The sequence below is a fragment of the Acanthopagrus latus genome, chromosome 22 (assembly GCF_904848185.1).
Source record: "Acanthopagrus latus isolate v.2019 chromosome 22, fAcaLat1.1, whole genome shotgun sequence".
NCBI classification, from domain to species: Eukaryota; Metazoa; Chordata; class Actinopteri; order Spariformes; family Sparidae; genus Acanthopagrus; species Acanthopagrus latus.
In genome coordinates this window covers 12,591,060-12,608,993 of record NC_051060.1, presented here as the reverse complement: position 1 = coordinate 12,608,993, position 17,934 = coordinate 12,591,060, and the positions used below count along the sequence as shown (strand labels likewise).

General features: G+C 41.5%; 1 protein-coding gene across 1 annotated transcript in view; it reads left to right on the top strand.

Annotated features, from left to right (window-relative positions):
* Positions 1-14,431: 14,431 nt before the first annotated feature.
* The window catches only part of kcnk3a (potassium channel, subfamily K, member 3a), a 30,989-nt gene continuing 27,486 nt past the window's right edge, over positions 14,432-17,934 (top strand). Inside the window, exon 1 of the mRNA XM_037085469.1 lies at positions 14,432-14,798. Within this exon, the coding sequence (XP_036941364.1) occupies positions 14,516-14,798 (283 nt within the window). The 5' untranslated portion in view covers positions 14,432-14,515. The remainder of the gene's footprint in view (positions 14,799-17,934) is intronic.

The window sequence follows — 17,934 nt, the reverse complement described above, 5'->3', positions numbered from 1 at the left end:
CTCAGTTTAGGGCTGACGTTAATTAGCAAACTGTCCATCAATTCTAATAGAAACTGCCACAAAAACAGTAAAAATACATAAACAACTTAAGTATCACCTGTTTTGTCCAGCCAAACCCACATATGAACCTGTTTGTTTTTTGGATATTGAGCAAGCTAGTAGTCATGGCTAACATTAGCAACAAATAAGAATTTGAAAATAGCCTAGCCTGAAGCTAATTAAGTTATCACATTTGAAAAGTGAAACAGTGAATGTTTGCGGGAAAAAAATGACTTAGCTATATGATGTCTTCTCAGTTTTCTTCAGTTAGTTGAAATATAACCCCAGGGAGAGGAACTTAAAGGGGATACATTTAAACGCTGGAATATATCCCCCCAGAGATCAAGTTTTCAGAGGGCTAGTTTATGTAGTTTTAGCAACCTCACACACAGCTCACCACTCTCCTGCAGCAGCTTGCTTGCTGTGGGAAAGCCCTGACGAGACGATTACCGAGTAAAGTAGAGTTCCGCAGCTCAAGGATGAAAATGTGTTCTTATTACTTCATGGAAATGCAATCAAAGTTCATATGTGTCTTGCCCACCAGTTTATAACAGTTATTATCGAGAGCTGACAGGGAAAAGAATGGAACTGAGCATTTCTAACTGCATTCGGTAATCGACTCATCAGGGCCTCCCCACAGCGAGCAAGCTGCTGCAGGAGAGTGGTGAGCTGTGTTCACTTTACAATAGAAATCCGGCAAAGCTAGCAGATGTTTGATGCCTCAAACTGTGTGCTGGGACCCTGTTTGTACTGTTGCTGAAGTTTGGTGCTGTTCTGAGCATTATTTGTGGCTATGAGTGGCTTTTTGATGGTGGTTTCTCGTGGAGGCATATACTGCAGTGTATTGTTATCATGCGGTCTTTTCTGAGGTTGCTAAAACTACATAAACTAGCGGTCAGAAAACTTGATCTCTTGAGGGGGGCTCTTAAGGACAACGAGTCATAAATATTTAAGAAGTTTGCTTCAGTTTCTTGAAAGTGATGTGGCATTATAACGCACACTCATTTCTGAGTGAAGCTTTGCAGTTGAGCTCCATGTACATAAATCTCATCTCATACAAGAAAGGTTAAGTTTGAGTTCATCCATTTTCAAATATAGCCTACCTTCTTTCTGAGTAGTTCTGCAAATGTTTATTTAGATTAAACTGAATTCTGAAGCCATGTGAGCAGCTTTGTTTCTGGACTATTTGTTGCTCTAGCTTGACCCCTTTTATTAAATAAAGCAATCACAGTGGAATTTCTGTGGGTCCCTTCCAGCTGTGTTACCCCCAGTAACAACAGCACTGAGTCAACTTTTAAATTATTGGCCTTGGTGATGTTCACAGTGCATCAACCCACGGTTTACTTTCATCCACCATGTTTCGGTGTCACATGACATCAACTCGGCAAGTTGTCCTCAGCTCTCCAAGATGTTGTTCCGACTTGAGAGGGCATTCACATGAATTTTCACAACCAGTAAGACGTTTTTCCTGATAATCCGACAGTACATTAATGCACAGTATTAACCCTTATGCCCTGTCTGTAGGTTGTGTTTGTGATTTAACGCCTTAATATATCACTGATCTGTGACCAAATAAAAATTAAATAGTTCTGTTGTCTGTTGTTGCTTTCTTGGCGACAGATGTTTGCATGCATGAGCCATCAATTTGGAAACAACTAACTGTTTAAGGGAATTTAATGGGTATCTAAAATCTGTACATGCTGTATTAAAGCATCCACAAGATGGTGATGTTGCAGCGCTGTTATAGTGACTTAACTGCCTTCCTCTTGGTTGGGATACTTTACTGAATCCAAAAGAAGGGCTATTAATATAACATAATGCTGCTCCTGATCTCTGACAGCTTTATCACAGACATATTTCAGCTCTGTGAGGTCCAGGTTTCCTTCACATCCAGTCGTTTCCTGTGGTGTGATAATGGAGATCACATGTGGCTGGAACCCCCTGACCTCTGACCTCTGCCTGGTTGTGCACTCATAAACAGCCCTGAGTTAACTGTTCTCGCTGCTGTTAGTCTTTGTCTCCCTGTAAGTGCGTGTGTGTGTATGTATGCATCTCTGTAAATACCGTGTGTGAGTGCCTGAATATGAAAGTTTCATGTTATCTTTTTGATCTACAAGGGTGTTTGTACATGTTTGTGTATGTTGCTTGTGGTTCCAGTGACTGTGTGACGCTGTGTTTGTGTGTGTGCCCTGCTCAGTGAACTGCATGTCTCTCAGCAGATTGTCGCCCTACAGCTGTCCCCAACCCAGCTGGACTTCACAATTTGACCTTTAATGTTGACCTGCACATGTAGCACTTACTGTCCTCGGCACATGTCCCTCCTCGGCTTCTTACAGCGAAGAAACACTTTTCATAAGTCTCCCCTAATCCCCGGTCCGGTTAAATCATTGGAAATGCGCCGGAGGGATGTTGAGCTTCAAAGCATTTTCAGTCCTATGGAAAGATATTCCATTCTGGTCTTCTTAGGATTGGAAATTTGAACTCAGTATATGCATTTTATTAAGAATCAAAGAATCAACACAACAAGTCGAAAAAGAATAGTGTATACATTGTAGAGGGAAAATATGTTTTCTGAAGCTAATATTCTGGCTGCCCCTACACAGTTTCCCCAAAGGAGCTTCAAAGTCATGATGAAACATTATCTATTTTATCAGATTACATGATAGAGTCACATATACAGTATATTCTTCTTGCCTGGTCCAACACTTGACATATCTATTTAGAGGCAGCATACTTACATCCAGGAAAACATTCTAATACACATTTTCAGTGATTGCAGTGTTAAGCATAATTTTACACACAGTTTATTGTGACTGACTGATGTATGTTGGCCATTAATATCAGCCAGTATTGCATACATATCACAGATGTATCAGTATAGTTGTATATATTGCCTGATATCTGCTGATATGATAAGGTTTTTGGGTTTTGTTTTTTTTTTGTTGCAATTAAAATGTAGATAAACACACTTCTGATAAATAGAGGGATCCAGGAATTCTTTATCACTTTCTATAACATTTTGTGAGATAGGAAGTTTTTTCATTTTCGTGCAGCCATAGCCCAATTTTCATACATTTTTCAGGGTATAATGCATGGATATTGAGGAAAAAAATCTGGCGTATTTATGCGACTGGTATCTGTGGGTGAGGTGTGTGCTTTACTGAGTGCAATTCTAGTTTATTTACTGTATAGTCTGCAACAGGTCCAATATTCATCAGATCCTAAACTCAAAGTCGAACCGTTCTTTCATCAGCAACAAGTGAGAGCTACAAGTGTTACATATTTATCAGCCCAACTGTCTGTGCCGTCTTGAGTCTGGTGCTCTGAAATCAATTTCGTGCCACCGTTGGAACAATTCAACCCCCCCTTCCCCCCTGGCAACACTTGGAGTGAAGCGCAGAGTCTTGAACCCAGACTGAGCTGTGACTTATGAATAACACATTGAGGAAGGGCAGCAGTACATGTGCTTAAAGAATTCATCAACTGACAGTCATGGGCACATCCTCCCCATGAGATTTTCTGTAGGCGCTTGTAAATCTGCCATGAATTATTAATTCGACATAACACAGTCCTCAGCACATTATATTGAAAGCCCCCGTCTCCCTCAGACATATCTGTCACTGACTACCTGTCAGTGGAGATTTACAGTAGAGCTAAATGTCTTCACTCTGCTGCCTGCCTTTGTTGTCGTCCTGAAATAATGAGCACCTTTCAAAACTTCTGATAAACACTCACCCACAGGAAAATAAAATAATGCTGCCTGCCAACCGACTCTGTGAATATATGTTGGCTTTACTTTTTTGTTTCTGACTCTTATTGAGCTCTTGGGATGACAGCATTTGGCAGCAAAACAGTAAGACATTCACGAGTGTGACACATAAGAAAAAGGTTTGTTGTATTTGTAAATCTAACCTGAATATTTTTGTAAATTTATTCCATACAGTTACTGGACTGTATATTGGGAGGAATTACCCCACCCTAAAAAAAAAAAAAAAAAAAAAAAAAAAGCTTGTTCACTCCTACATTGGTCTGTTCAAGAACATAATGGGGGAGTGAATTCTGTTGGATGCAGTTTACAGCTTCATGATGATATATTATTCTTGCTAATGAAGCTGAGATATGCTGAGGTTGCATTCGACAGTTAGAAAAAACGCCTCTGGACGCTGTCAAAGTTGGTCTTTTATAACTGTGAGAAATAGCTCTTTGAATCTGTTTTACTGACATATTTTATATGAAGACAAAAAGTGTACCGCCACGCTAGCTGCTCTGTGAGCCTGCCCTTAATCACACAGGTATGTTGAGCTGCTCAAATAACTTACTCAGAGGTGCATTATGTAAGAACTTACGTTGATAACATTCAAAAATGAACTTAAATAATAAACAGAATGAGTCGACATAACAGTTATACGTCATAATGTCTTTGAGTTGTGTTGTAGAGATATCTACTGAAGTTAGCATGCTAACCAGCTAGCCCTGGCCTGTCCTGGTCATAAGCTCCTGTGTTACCAGTGTAAACACCAACACTCCTCTGGTGCACCCAGCTACGTCCGGACCACTATGATGGAACCAAACTACTACAACTACTAGCTAACAGCAGCTACACTTAGCAATGTCTCCGATTAAATAGTACCACTTGTTTGTTTTGAGAGTAACTTTGTCAAATCTTACATATTACATATAACAGCAAAAAAGACTAGTTTTCAAAACCCACCCATAGCTAACCTCATGTATTAATAGTTAGTGCTGCTGCCACAAAGACAACTAGCTTTAGAAACAGGAGAAGTTATCACTAAGTACAAAGTAGAGCTGAGGCTGATCACCACTTCATTAGGTTTGCATCATTAGTTTTGTTGTTGAGATCTTATATTTCCGTCTGGAACAAAAGTGTAGACTGGCAGATTGACATTGTCATCCAAACAGCCATGCTATTGGCTTGGCTGACAACCACAGGAGAAGAGTGAGCTGTCTTCAGACACAGGTAGATAAGAAGGCGTTAGATTCGGACACACTACTTCATATAAGCACAAAAAAAGGTTAAAAGCCTTCAGTACACTTGCTTTGGACTGGAAAGAAAATCGTGACAGGTGAATGTCACTAGAGCTTTCTGTCTCTGCGCTAGATATATTTTGAGAAATGTACTCTAGTGCAAAGAGAGCATCAGGACACAAAGTCCTGACAGTGCGCCGTGACAGTACACACAGACAGTGGTGTGCCAACATCTCTCTAAATGTATCTGTGCAGGAGTTACAGTGAGTGTCTCCACCTATAAACATTTGCAGGTCGGGGATTAAATTCTATCATGCGGCCTGCCGACCCTGATCAGGAACATGTAACCTTTTTTTTATTTTTCATTTTGTCTTGCAGTCGGACTCTGTTTTCTTTTTCTCAGTACAGCTTCTTCAGTCCTCTGTCTTCTGAACCTGAACCTGGGTTGCAGCAAGCTTCTCCATCCCATCAGCCATCAGGAAGCAACAGGGGCTTTAAGGTCACATGGGGATTGTGAGGCAGGAACAAAATGTGTCGTTATTATTCTTAGAGAAACATTTTTGTTGAAAGAACATTTTTTCCGATTCAATATCAGATGTAGTTTTGAGCTTGTGACATGTTCAACTTTTTTTTGCCATGAGGGGGAAAAGGACAGCGGTACAATCGATAGAGTGACTCACTCACACAGTCCCTCGGTGCATGTGGAATAATAAAAGGTAAAGAATGTGTAAGAAGACTGACAGCCAGCCCGTGGGAAGAGAGGTTAGCTCAGATCAAAGAATCCCTCTAAACACAAAGCGAGCATCAAACACACAGGTTAATACAGATTTAGAACATTATTCTGATGACACCTGAAGTGTTTATGCATTGCACTTACCAAACATCCCTTGTCCATCTTCTCACTTGTGTTTTATTGATGAAATGTGTGGTTGGTATGGCCACAGTGTAGCATATATCTTCTGTCTTGCAAATGCTAACCACCCCACAGTTTTCTCTGCCAATGAAAAATGTAGGAATCATAAAACCTCAAAAGAAGTTTGCATGTCATTGTGCATGAGAAGGAACCACTGAGAGTGAACTTTTAAATGTCTCTCAGGAAAATGTGGAAATGGTTACTGAGTCAGCTGACTGCAAAGGGTTTTCTGAAATCCAGCAAAACACTGGAAACACTGACAAAATGAATCCAAAGCTGAGTGTGGCGGTCAGCCTCCAGCACCTCTTAAAGATCAGCATGACAAGTCAGTCATTAACAAAAGTGAAAATTCAACAAAAACACACAGTGAGTATGTATTTCCTAAATATATCATAATATAAGAGACTTATAACTTAATTGCTGAAAATGATCACCTTAATTAATCTCAATTTTCAACTCTAATATTTGAATAAACTGAGTTAACAACCTCTGTCTGAGAAACATCTAAACGAGAGTGAACATTTTTGTTGGCATGAAATATAAATGAGCAGAGAGAACCAGCAGCCAGCCAGAGGGACGGACGGACAGTCTCATGTCCAGTCAACGGGAAGCTCAGCTGGAAATCTAAGGAGCTGCTAAGTGTCTCATTACGGCATGCGAGATGTGTCACTCAGCGGGACGCGACACTGCAGCCATAACCCCAAGTTTAGTCTCTCAATCATTACCATTCATCAATATTAGAGGGGAGCCAGCTGATCAAACACTGTGACCTCAGAGTACCTCATTAGGTTGTGAAAAGAGTATATCGCACTCACTCTTGCATTTACTCTGTTCATGTCATTAGACAGAGCAATTGTAGGCTACAAGAAAGAAAAAAAAACAAGCGCAGCATCCTTAATTGTTCTTAACTGTAACTGCACAACAACATAAGAAGATGGCTGTAAAATGATGTGTTTCATATGTAAATCTAATCACTATTAAAATGTTCTTAAAGCGAATGGCTGAAGATCATAAAAAGTTCATATGGTTTGCTTTAAAACTCCCCAACCCACCCAGAAACATAGTGTGTGTATGGTTTCCTGTGATAAGTTATGCCGTTCTCTTGCGAAATCAGCCTTTTATTTTATGAGGTAATGAGAAATGTACCACTTATCATGAGAAAATGAGTTTAATTGTCTTGTGATGAAAGCATAACATAAAGAATGATCGGCCGTCTTTAGCTTTCGTACTGAAGAGCTCCTCATTTGATTTATAAATATATCCCTGGTATTTTGCGTGCCAATTATCCATATTGAGTCACTGTGCATCAATAACTCAGAGCCGATACATGACCTTTCACACTTCAGGTTTAATGAGGGTCATGCTGTCAATGTTTATTGTCGATCTATGGCGACAAAAGCTGGTGAGAGGGTTCGCAATCACTGCTGAAATATTCATAGGAAGGGACAAGTGTTATGTAATATCACATCAGACATGTGACTGTGTTAATCAGAGTGGATGGTGGTGATGCAGGCAGCAGGGATTACTGGTTAGGAAGGACAGAGAGAAAGACAGACTGTGGGCTGACGGGTCAGTGTTTCAACAGAAGTGGACATATCCTTGATTGTGATTTTTAAAGCAAAATTGAGCATTGAAAATGTTTTGCTTTTATTTGTCTTCAGTGATTATGAACTACATACTGTATGTGTTTCGAAGGCATCACCTGAGGCTGTTGGCGTTTCTCACAACTCTGAGACAAAAAAATCTTCAGATTAAATTATAATGAAAAGTATCATAAGAAACCACTGGTTTAGACCTCAAGATGTTTTTTTTTGCATACACCATAGTATGTAACTGTATCAGCTACAGCTGTACCAATTGAGCCTAATTGCTAGGATGAATATAAATAACGTCCTGTAACGTCCACCTAACAAATCCATACTCCAAATAACTCCAAACATAGCCACTAATTGCTGCTCACTGTAGCTGCTGTTAGCTACTGAGCTCAGTTAAGTGTGCAGATAGCGAGTGATCCTATTAGCTGACTCTGCCCAGACTGGGAGCTCAGAGCAGCCGGGGGAGGGTTGGTGTTATTTACTCTCAGGCTGTCATCTTTTGCGGTACAAAGTGGCTAGTGGCTAGCTGGTTAGTAGGCCAACTTCCATAGATATCGCTGTAACCCAATACTAGATGTCCATGACACAGGGTCAACACTGTTATTTCTTCAGATTTAGCTGATCATTTTAGTTGTTGAAGTGTTTGAAATGCTAATTCTTCCATATCTCACGTGTAACATGAAAAAGGGGACACTCCTGAAGTCATAAATGACGCTAAATATCATGGGGGCCAGGAATAAGGTGGATACATATAGAAATGTTTCAGTGTGGAACAAACATTTTTTGTGATGTTTACAAGTTTGAAATTGGCCTTAGCTCTGTTCATCCACATTTACAACACATAGAGCTAATAGATATTACATACATATATAACTTCTATATTACCTTCCCAAAAAAGGTGCCATGATGATTAACAGGTAACATTTGCTTTATGGTGTTTAGTGTATTTGTTGAAGTATGAAATGGGGGAAGTGATATTATCAGAAAGCCTGTCAGACAAAGCAATCAATCCTGAAATTACGCAATTTCATACTTAATGATTTCAGGTCTGACCTGAGTCGCATGCTCCAGTGGACCAACTCAAAATATAACCCATACCAAAATGCCCAAAGGTCAGAAATGAAGTCCCATGAACCAGAACCTTCAGGTTGCCCCTCTGACTGCTCTCCTAATTTCCCAGTTCTAAAAAAAAAAACAAAAAAAAATCCACAACATCAACATCACAGTACGTTGCTGTCTGCCATCCTCTCCTCCTGAGGAGCGGTGCAGGTGTATCACACTTGCTGGGGTGCTGAAGCTAATAAATAGATTCACCTCTAATTGGCGGAATGTTCAGAATAATTATCAAATGACAGCAGGAGCAGCAGAGTCACGGAGGCAGAGCAAATGATGGGAAAATGAAAGACTTTAATTGAATGTCAGCAGGATGCTGCAGGCCACGCTGAACCTCGTGTAATGAGATGTAGGCAGCTGAAGGGCACCCCTCCCAGGATGCTTTGCTGGTGGGGAAGCGACTGGGGCTGGGGTGGTGGTGGGTGGGGGGGTTTGGGGACGGCTCCTGTCTCCCTGGCATTAATGATGATGTCCTCTTATCATTATGTAATAAGCTCCCCAGCGATGTTCAGTCAGCCTTGTGCACCCCAAGAGCGCGAGGGCTAACATGTGTAGCCAGCATGCTAACTCTGTGTGTGTGTGTGCACATATGGTATGTTTGTTATAGAAATGAGTTATTTTTGCCTGGATGGTCTCAAAATCAATGTTCATCATTTTTTCACGCGGGCTAGATTTTTCTTTTACCGGTGAAGTATTAAAAAGAGTGAACTGGGAATTTGTGAGTGGGACACTCATGACTGAACATGTCACAAAAGGGGCCGATCAATTTTCAGTCACAGGTTTGAAGACGCTGAATTAATCTGCAGAACAGATTCTACCTACAGAGGTCTCAGCAACAGTTTATTCTCTCCATCAATTCATGAATGTCTTGAATAGACACAATATCGCAAATTTGACTCAAAGGGGTTTACAGTCAGTACAATGTTCTCTATCCCTTCAGTTCAGATAATGAAAAACAGAGAAAGGATCTATCTTTTAGGACAGATAGACACGAAACAGATGTTTTACAGAATAAATACCACAACTAAGGTCCATCAGGGGCTGTGAAAGCTCCGGGTTCACTGTGTGTCAGCTGTTTTGTGGGAATCTGATGGTGAGAATTTGTTAGACCGTTGATAAATGTAATGAACCAGTACATTCTTTAGTTCATGAAAACTCCATGTTTTCCACAGAGCCCAGTGTGACATCATCTGATAGTTTTTTTCAAATCTTAAATGTTTTTAATTTATAATGATGCAAAAAAGTGACTTTCATAATGTGAATGGAAAAAAAACATGGCAAAACTAAAAAACATGGCACGTTAGATCACAAATTCACAAATGATTTTTACATTCTCACCAATTTCCACCAAAATCTTCACATGTAAAAGGAAAATAATGTCACAGGTAAACTGGACGTTTGGCGACAAGAGGTTGACTTTTTTCACTTGACTTTTAACTTGCAGGAATAAAATAATGATGTCTTGTGTGAAATGGACATTTTCACGAGTGAATTGAATTTCCACATGTTGAAACAATCATTCACCATCTTTGTCTTCACTTACTCCCTGTCTACTTCCAGTCGTCCAAGAGAGGCATAAGATGCAAAGACACACACGATACAATCATTTGTTCACTTAGAGATGGCAGAGTACTCGATGGGGGGACAAAGCTCATTTCTGTGGGTTCAGCAGAGCCACTAACCAGGTTAATGAGGCCATATTGATGCAGACTTAACATGCTTTATGCGTCCATCACAAACAGGCAGGGAAAGGTCTTGAAGAGTAATGATAAGGTTACTAACTTTGCCATGAGGTCTTACTTCTTCTTCCAGCTGAGTCGGAGTCACATGTGGATCCGGGTGACCGGCCATGAACTTCCTAAACTTTCCCCCTGAGTGCCTTTTTGTCCGAGTGTCTTTGCATATCGCAGGAGACACATTTTGAAGAGTACGTCATCAAACTGAAGGCCTGCACATGGGAGGGCGGATGAATCACGGCGAAATCACAGTTTGGAGATGCACTGCAATTACAGAGTGACACGTATTTTGTCTGCCGGGTTCTCCTGTGTACCCGCCTCAGCTTTAGAGATCACAAAACGAAAACGCACCGCGCAGGAGTCAATTGCTAAATGCCATTTTTTGAGGTGTTGCATGATTTACAGTGTGCAGCCTGGAGTCATTAAAAATGAATGCTGGAGTTTTCAGACACCCATTCTAAAGCACCAGAGTATAAATTAAACAACTAAATCAATATCTAACCTACTTTACTTTTCCCTCCTGGGATACTGACGAGTGGGAACTTTAGTTATGCAGCGGTGGACTTTTTGGAGGTTTTCACTCTGAACACCCACGAGGTTCAAAGTACATCAAAGCTCTGACTTCTTTGTGGACTTTGCAGCCTCTCCAAAATCGCAGTAATGAGGGTCCAGGCTCGATCCCCAGCTCAAAATCGCCGGGGGTCAGAGCAGCACTGCCACCGGAAAATTTTGTCTGATGGGTCAGTGGTTGCAGAAACTCCTCGGGCTCACGAGAATGTATTGGTGATTTTTTTTTCCCTACTGATTATTGGTGGATATGCAGAGAGCAGAGCAGCCTGCAGCCGGAGCCCTGCAGATGAGACTTATTTCAGATCGGTGGATTCATAACACACTAATACACACACACGAGGGTTGATATTCTCGATATTCTACTGTTTCTTCTTCCAACAATGACTGTACTAACTTACTTCAGTATCGTCTGTGTGTCTACAGCCTGATTACATATTATTTCTTTGTGCAGTGGAGCTCCACTGTTGTCCTGACTATCAAAAAACAAAAGAGATTAACCTCATCATTGCACTGGGTGGCATGTTCCTTCTTTATAATGAATGACCTGGCCCCAGATAATCAGAAGAAAATGGAGGGATGGACAGAGAGTGAAGGTCGTGACAGTTTTGAGTGACTGCCATCTGCTTTCTGTTGCCTCAGCTCCACCCCCGGTCCACCCCTTTACCTGCTTGTGGGTTGGTAATAGGCGAGATGGCAGCGGTTGGAGCCACTACACTGATCTTCAAATAGTACTTCGTTACTGTGCAGTCACACTTTTATCTTTATTTCTGCATGCTATCTTGATTGATTGTAGTCGCCCATCTCTCATCAAGATTATCCAAACTGAAACCTGAAAAAAGATACTGTATGTGTGAAAAGGGGCATGGATGCCATTGACTGTGTCCTTACTCTTTACCTTCCAAAGGGCGTTATTTGAAAAGGGGCCACATTTTTGATCAGAGTGTCACGGATTAATTGACGTATTGATCCGGCCGAGGCATGCGGCACTTCAGTTCGTGAAGGGAGGATTTACGCAGGCTCAGTCACGGTTGACTTGACTGACCTGGTTATTGAAGCCAGAGCTATTTTGGGCCCAGCTCACAGTGCGGAACTCAAGATTGGCCAGGATCTATCAGTTAATGATAGAGAAGGTGAGGTGCAGCGCAGGTTTCATCATCTGTGGCAGGCCGGTGGAGGTGCGGTCATAGATATGTTTTTTTTGTGTGTGTGTGTGTGTGTGTGTGTGTGTGTGTGTGTGTGTGTGTGAATCTCTGTAATGACACACTGGAGAATGAACAATCGGAGGGAGAGTTTTTATCCCTCCAAAGCAGGCGATAAAGGCATTTTCTGTACACGAACTGCGTCAATGCTCCAGATAACGAAGGAAAAGCAACAACGGAGGCATAAAAAAAAAGCAACAAAATCCGACTGGGATTGCCTTGAACTCGCCAAACAGAGGCTCTGTTCCCCCCCCACTGACGTACAACACATCAGGGAACCACCAGCTGGAAACCAGTGACACTGAAGGTCATCGAATTTGGCCCCAGTTAGACTTTCACTTGACATTTTGCCCCCCCCGTGTCAAATCATCATCATCACGCGCTTCTGTTTCATCTTAAACACACATCAGATTCACTCCACACGTACCGCTCTTTCAGCGAAATTGCCAGTGAATGTAAACACGCGATATTTTAACAAGGTTGGGAAGTTTCATGCGAGGTTTATTTACTCTCAGAGTTGGCTTTGCAGGGGGAAAGATGAGGTCAAAGAGCAGACGTTTGAGTTTTTCTTGGAGCCAAAGTAACAGCTGGATCCTGTGGAAGTTTTGTGGTGAGTCATGTTGAGAGCATCACTCATAAAAGGAGAAGTTTCCTTTCACTCACAAAAAAAAAAAAAAAACATCTCACAGCAGAGAATGTGAGTGAATAACGGGGCTTTTTACCCCCAGCTGCTCTGCTGAAGTAGCTCAGTGGTCACCAAAACAAGGCTGCTGTAGTTCACATGGTCTCTTGGGGAATTTTTTTTATGAATTTTTAGACCAAAAGGCAAACAGCCAAGTTAGTTAGTTCGTCAAGAGTCGGAGAATAAATAACTAAATTAAAACGCCTACCTCGATCTTCTAAAACTCTCCTGAAGTCTCAGAAAATGTCTTGTTTTGATAGACGGATGTTCAGTTGACAATTATGTAAAACCTCACATCTGTGAGACAGGTTTTAACTAACTTCAGTGATTCACTGATTAGCAATAAAATTGCCTATTGACTAGGTAATTGATCGTTGTTACGGTCACAGCACGAGGTGGATCACTGTAGGGCTTGAGAGGAAGTTCTCAAATTTCGCAGAATTTGATGCCACTCACAAAAACAACAAAATGATTACATTAACAAAGCTTTAATCGACTGTTGAAATTGTGCGGTCATTCAGTGGTCGCTTATTCGGTTAAAGATGAGCTTCCTCCACCCATCAGCATTCCCAAGTGCTGTTACTGCTGTCGCTGGCAATGCAAAGACCAATCGATCACAGCCACTGACGACAAGGAACAAAGAACAAAATCACTCATTAAGTCTCTAATGGAGCCGCGACAGCCTACGTTTAGTCTTTTATGTGCATTTCATTGAATGTACATTTACCGCAGACTTAAACAGAAAAAAGAAAAAGGAATCGTAATAAATATCTCATGGAGTGTAACTCTAAGGTTTTCTGACTACTTTCAAACTGCTTTTTGTTTTATGAAATACGACCTGTAGTTGATGTTTCATACCTAACATGCTGATACTGAAAAGCTGTCAGTGATGCTTATATCCATACAGAATAAACCAAAAAGACAAAGTTTAACAAATAAGTATATTATCCTGTGGACCTGTTAGCCTCTGAGTTTTGTATTTTCAGATCAGGTTGCAGGTGAATTTTGAGTTTTGTTTTTTGTTTTGTTTTGTTTTGTTTTTTATAAACTGAAGGATTAAAGGGGCAATCTGTCACAATTTTTGCTAAAAATATCTAAACATTAAGCAAAGAGAGAACATGAAAGAGTGCTAAGTACATAAGAAAAATGTATAATACATAAAACGTGTCAACAGTTGCATGAGGGTTGAGAAAAGGATTTGAATATGATGAGAAGCCTATTTTTGCTCTTTTAAGTGCATTTAACTGACAATACTTTTGTATTCTGCTGTAAGATTTTGAATGAAGTGACTTCAGTGGTTGTTATTTTTGCTCCAGTAAAAGATGCGAATAGATTCTCCGCAGCTGCGCTATGAGCCATATGAGATTAGAAGTAAAACAAAAGAGTAGTCAGTATTTTTTCAATCGCGGGTTAAACTGGGATACACAGTGCTGTCTCTGAGGGGAGGGAGGAGGGAGAGAGAGGGGTGGATGGATGGATGGCTGGATGGATGGATGGTGGGTGGGTGTGCAGAGGGGGAGGACTCCTCTAGTTGGAGGGAGGGGTGGTGCTGAATGAACAGCTCCTCGGCTCATAAAGTAATCAGAGAGGCTCTCCGCTCCGTCAGAGCACCATGAACCAGCCCAGCTCCCCGTCCTCCAGACCCGCGCTGACTCTCCACCCGTCCCCCTGACACTCACACCATGAAGAGGCAAAACGTGCGGACCCTCGCCCTCATCATCTGCACCTTCACCTACCTGATCGTCGGCGCCGCGATCTTCGACGCGCTCGAGTCCCAGAAGGAGAGGACCGAGCGGACGCGGGTGGGCATGAAGAAAGACGACCTGCTCCGGACCTTCAACTTGTCCAAGGAGGACTTCGACGAGCTGGAGAAGGTGGTGCTGCAGCTGAAGCCGCACAAAGCCGGCGTGCAGTGGAAATTCGCCGGCTCGTTTTACTTCGCAATCACTGTGATCACGACCATAGGTAAGAGATCAGCAGCTGGATCGCCTCTGGGAACTTTTGTTTTATTTTGATTTTGGGGGAAAAAGTTGTCGTGCTGAGTCAAACGTCGATCTCCGCTTGATCCGACGCATTCCCATTCCTTAGGCTGTATTTAACCAAGGATGTTGCCTTGAGCCAGCAGGATCATAAATCACACAAGAGGAGGTACAAACATAATTATGACCACAGATTGAGAATATTCATAACAACAGGTGAAAAGTAACAGACACCTGCATCTACGAAGAATATGTTATGTTAAAGTGCTCAGATAAATATTTATTGAAGCTACTATGTAGTTTTGTAAGAAACTCCAACTCAATATAAATAAGCTAATAATCCAAATTTAGATATATTCATCAATTTCATAACTGGAAAAAAAAAATCTTAATTTTAATATTTGCAAATATCTTAATGAGGTAATGATATAAACTCAGAAATATGTATTTATTGAATAAACAAGCTGTTCTCAGTGGAAAATAAGGTCCCCAGAACGCTGTTTGAAGCTAGAAAGGTGGCAGGGTCCGCCATGTGTAAACAAGGTAAAACTGTCTAAAATTGTGGTGTCCAGTTTGTTTTTTCAGTTATGAAATCAAATATTATATTAACTTTACCCATAGCTGCGTAAATATAGCACTCTAGTAAAAGTACTTTTGAAACATGCTCAAAGGCACAGAACACAATATGATACTTCATGTTACAATGATGCCACAGATGGAGGAAATACCATAAAACTGTCATTTATAAACTTGGTATTAAGCACAACAGGGATCAACTGTATTTTAAGAAAATGCACTTTAAACCAAAAATGTATTCGACCATAAAGTCTTATAATGTCCCTCTCTCTTTGACTTGTAACTGTATTTGCTCATGTTATTATCTGATAATAATTGTGACGGGAAGAACGTTAGAGACACCCCTGCAAGGGGACGAGTGAAGGACGGTTAAGGACAGGCCTCTGTTAAGTATGACACACTCAGCTGCTCATAACTAAAGGTTGTGATGGGAGAAGATGCTCCAGGAAACTTGAGTTGTGAGACGTTAATTTGCCTCTTCTCTCGTGCTCTTACTCATTATTCCTGCTCCAAAGGGCCTCATAAGAACACGAGGCTCGCAGCTCTTCACTCACTTTATTACACAGCCTTCAAAGCCTGTTTGCTCTGCTGTTTGCATAACACTCAGCTTGTGACAACAAACTTAGCTTTTATTTTACTTTAGATATTGTGGAACGAAACAAAAATGGACTTTGTTATATGACGGATACAGGATACAGTTGTTTGTGATTTAATTTGACATATTTCCACGTGCGGAATGTGATTGGTTGCAGATTTGCAGCCGCTTCCTATTCAAAATGGCATTTCATTGTAGTTTTGCAAGTTCGACAGTGCACAGGAGTTTGGTCTACTCGTCGCTGTCCTATGCACCTGGCTCATGAGTCAATGTGGAATGTTTTTCAATTTTAAAGGCCATGCAATTGGCATGTAAAGATGCGTTTCCACCTCCTCCTGCTGTATGGTTGTGATACCCGTCCATATGTTCAACCCATGAGTACTCAGTAGTCATGGGTACCTGTACATTTCATGACCCCGTCTCGCAGGGTTGTGAATGTATTGTGCTGAAAAAAATCTGTCCTCAGAGAGAAAGACAGACAAATGGGTAAAAAAAAAAAAAAGAAAAAATGATTACAGCTGCATCAGAGTGGACAGGGATGATTGGAACTGGGTTACAGTGATACGCAACTTAGAACAAATGTGGGCCAGCAGCCCAGTCGGCAGGGTGTAACATTAGCAATTAGCGTTTCTGCAAACCACAGTTGCATCTGCAAACGTAGCAAAGGTAGCATATCATGTTCACATTATATGCTTATTAGCTGCCTTCCAAATCAGGAGCTGGAAGGGACAGTGGTGCTGTTACTATAGCAAACAAGGCTGCCAGATGCGCCAGTCACATCAGTGGATACTTTTAATGACAGGAAATTTTTTCTGTTTTGTGGATGACCTGCAAACATTTCCATGCATTTTTGTGCCAAGACAGATCACCTCCGTCCGTTATCGCTGTGACCAAAATGATTATTTTGAGCCAAAGCACAATGTTTCACTAACCCTTACCAAGCGCTTTCTGTACATAAACCTAACCAGCCTCTTTTGGCTTGATAGAAGCTAAGATACTAGTAGCAGATATTAGTGCCGCCGTACTACGCTGCAGACACCTCCTAACATGGAGGGGGTGGAATTTATAATTCAGCCAACAACCAGGAGGCAACTGAGATGTTTCAGGTTCAATCTCAGGGAGCTGTCATTTTGTCCATACAGTCAATAGGCCGCGCCTTTCACTGTGGCCACATGTGGTAATTACAGGACAAGAGCACATTGAATTCTCTGTGATTTCTTATCAATCTGTTGCTTTAAAGACATCATGTTTATCTGTGGCATGCTGCGACACAGTGCAACAGGGCCACGAGTAAAGCTGCAAAGTCAGGAATCCTAATCATTATTATCAGCTATACTGTGCGCCTTGTATCTTATGTCAGCCAGGGTTAGCAAACATTCACCACCGTAAGCTGCTGGAGGTGATTGCAATATTGGTTCTTCCGCAGTCCCACTGTCTCTCCTGAACATCTTCTTCTCATCTGTTCAGAAGCCGCTCTTATCACCACCTCCTATCTGAGCCTTCCTCTGGTATTTAGTGACCGGGACAGTTGTCAGTGGTGACCTGTGACTTGTAACCCTATCAGATGCGGGCAACTAATAGCACACTAACCCTACCCCGGGTGTCTGTAACCGCATTCTGTAATTGTGAGTCCACAGGCTGCTACAAACACAGTGATTGGCACTGCAGCCTGCCATTAAGTATTAATGACAACACCAGACCCTCACTGTTCCACTGGCCTCCCAGCACATGACATTAACACTGTGGATACTGTGCTGTACACACAATATCGTGCAGCCATGACTTACAGTAAGGTCCAAGCACGTGACCGCAACTTCTTTTTGTTTATCAAATTCTGTGACAGTAAAAGAGACGCTTGACCTGTCTCTGTCACCAGCGGAGGTCTAGAAACAGACGTGCACGTCTTATTTCTTGTCACATTCCTAGAAATTGCAAACAGTGTCTGCTGTAT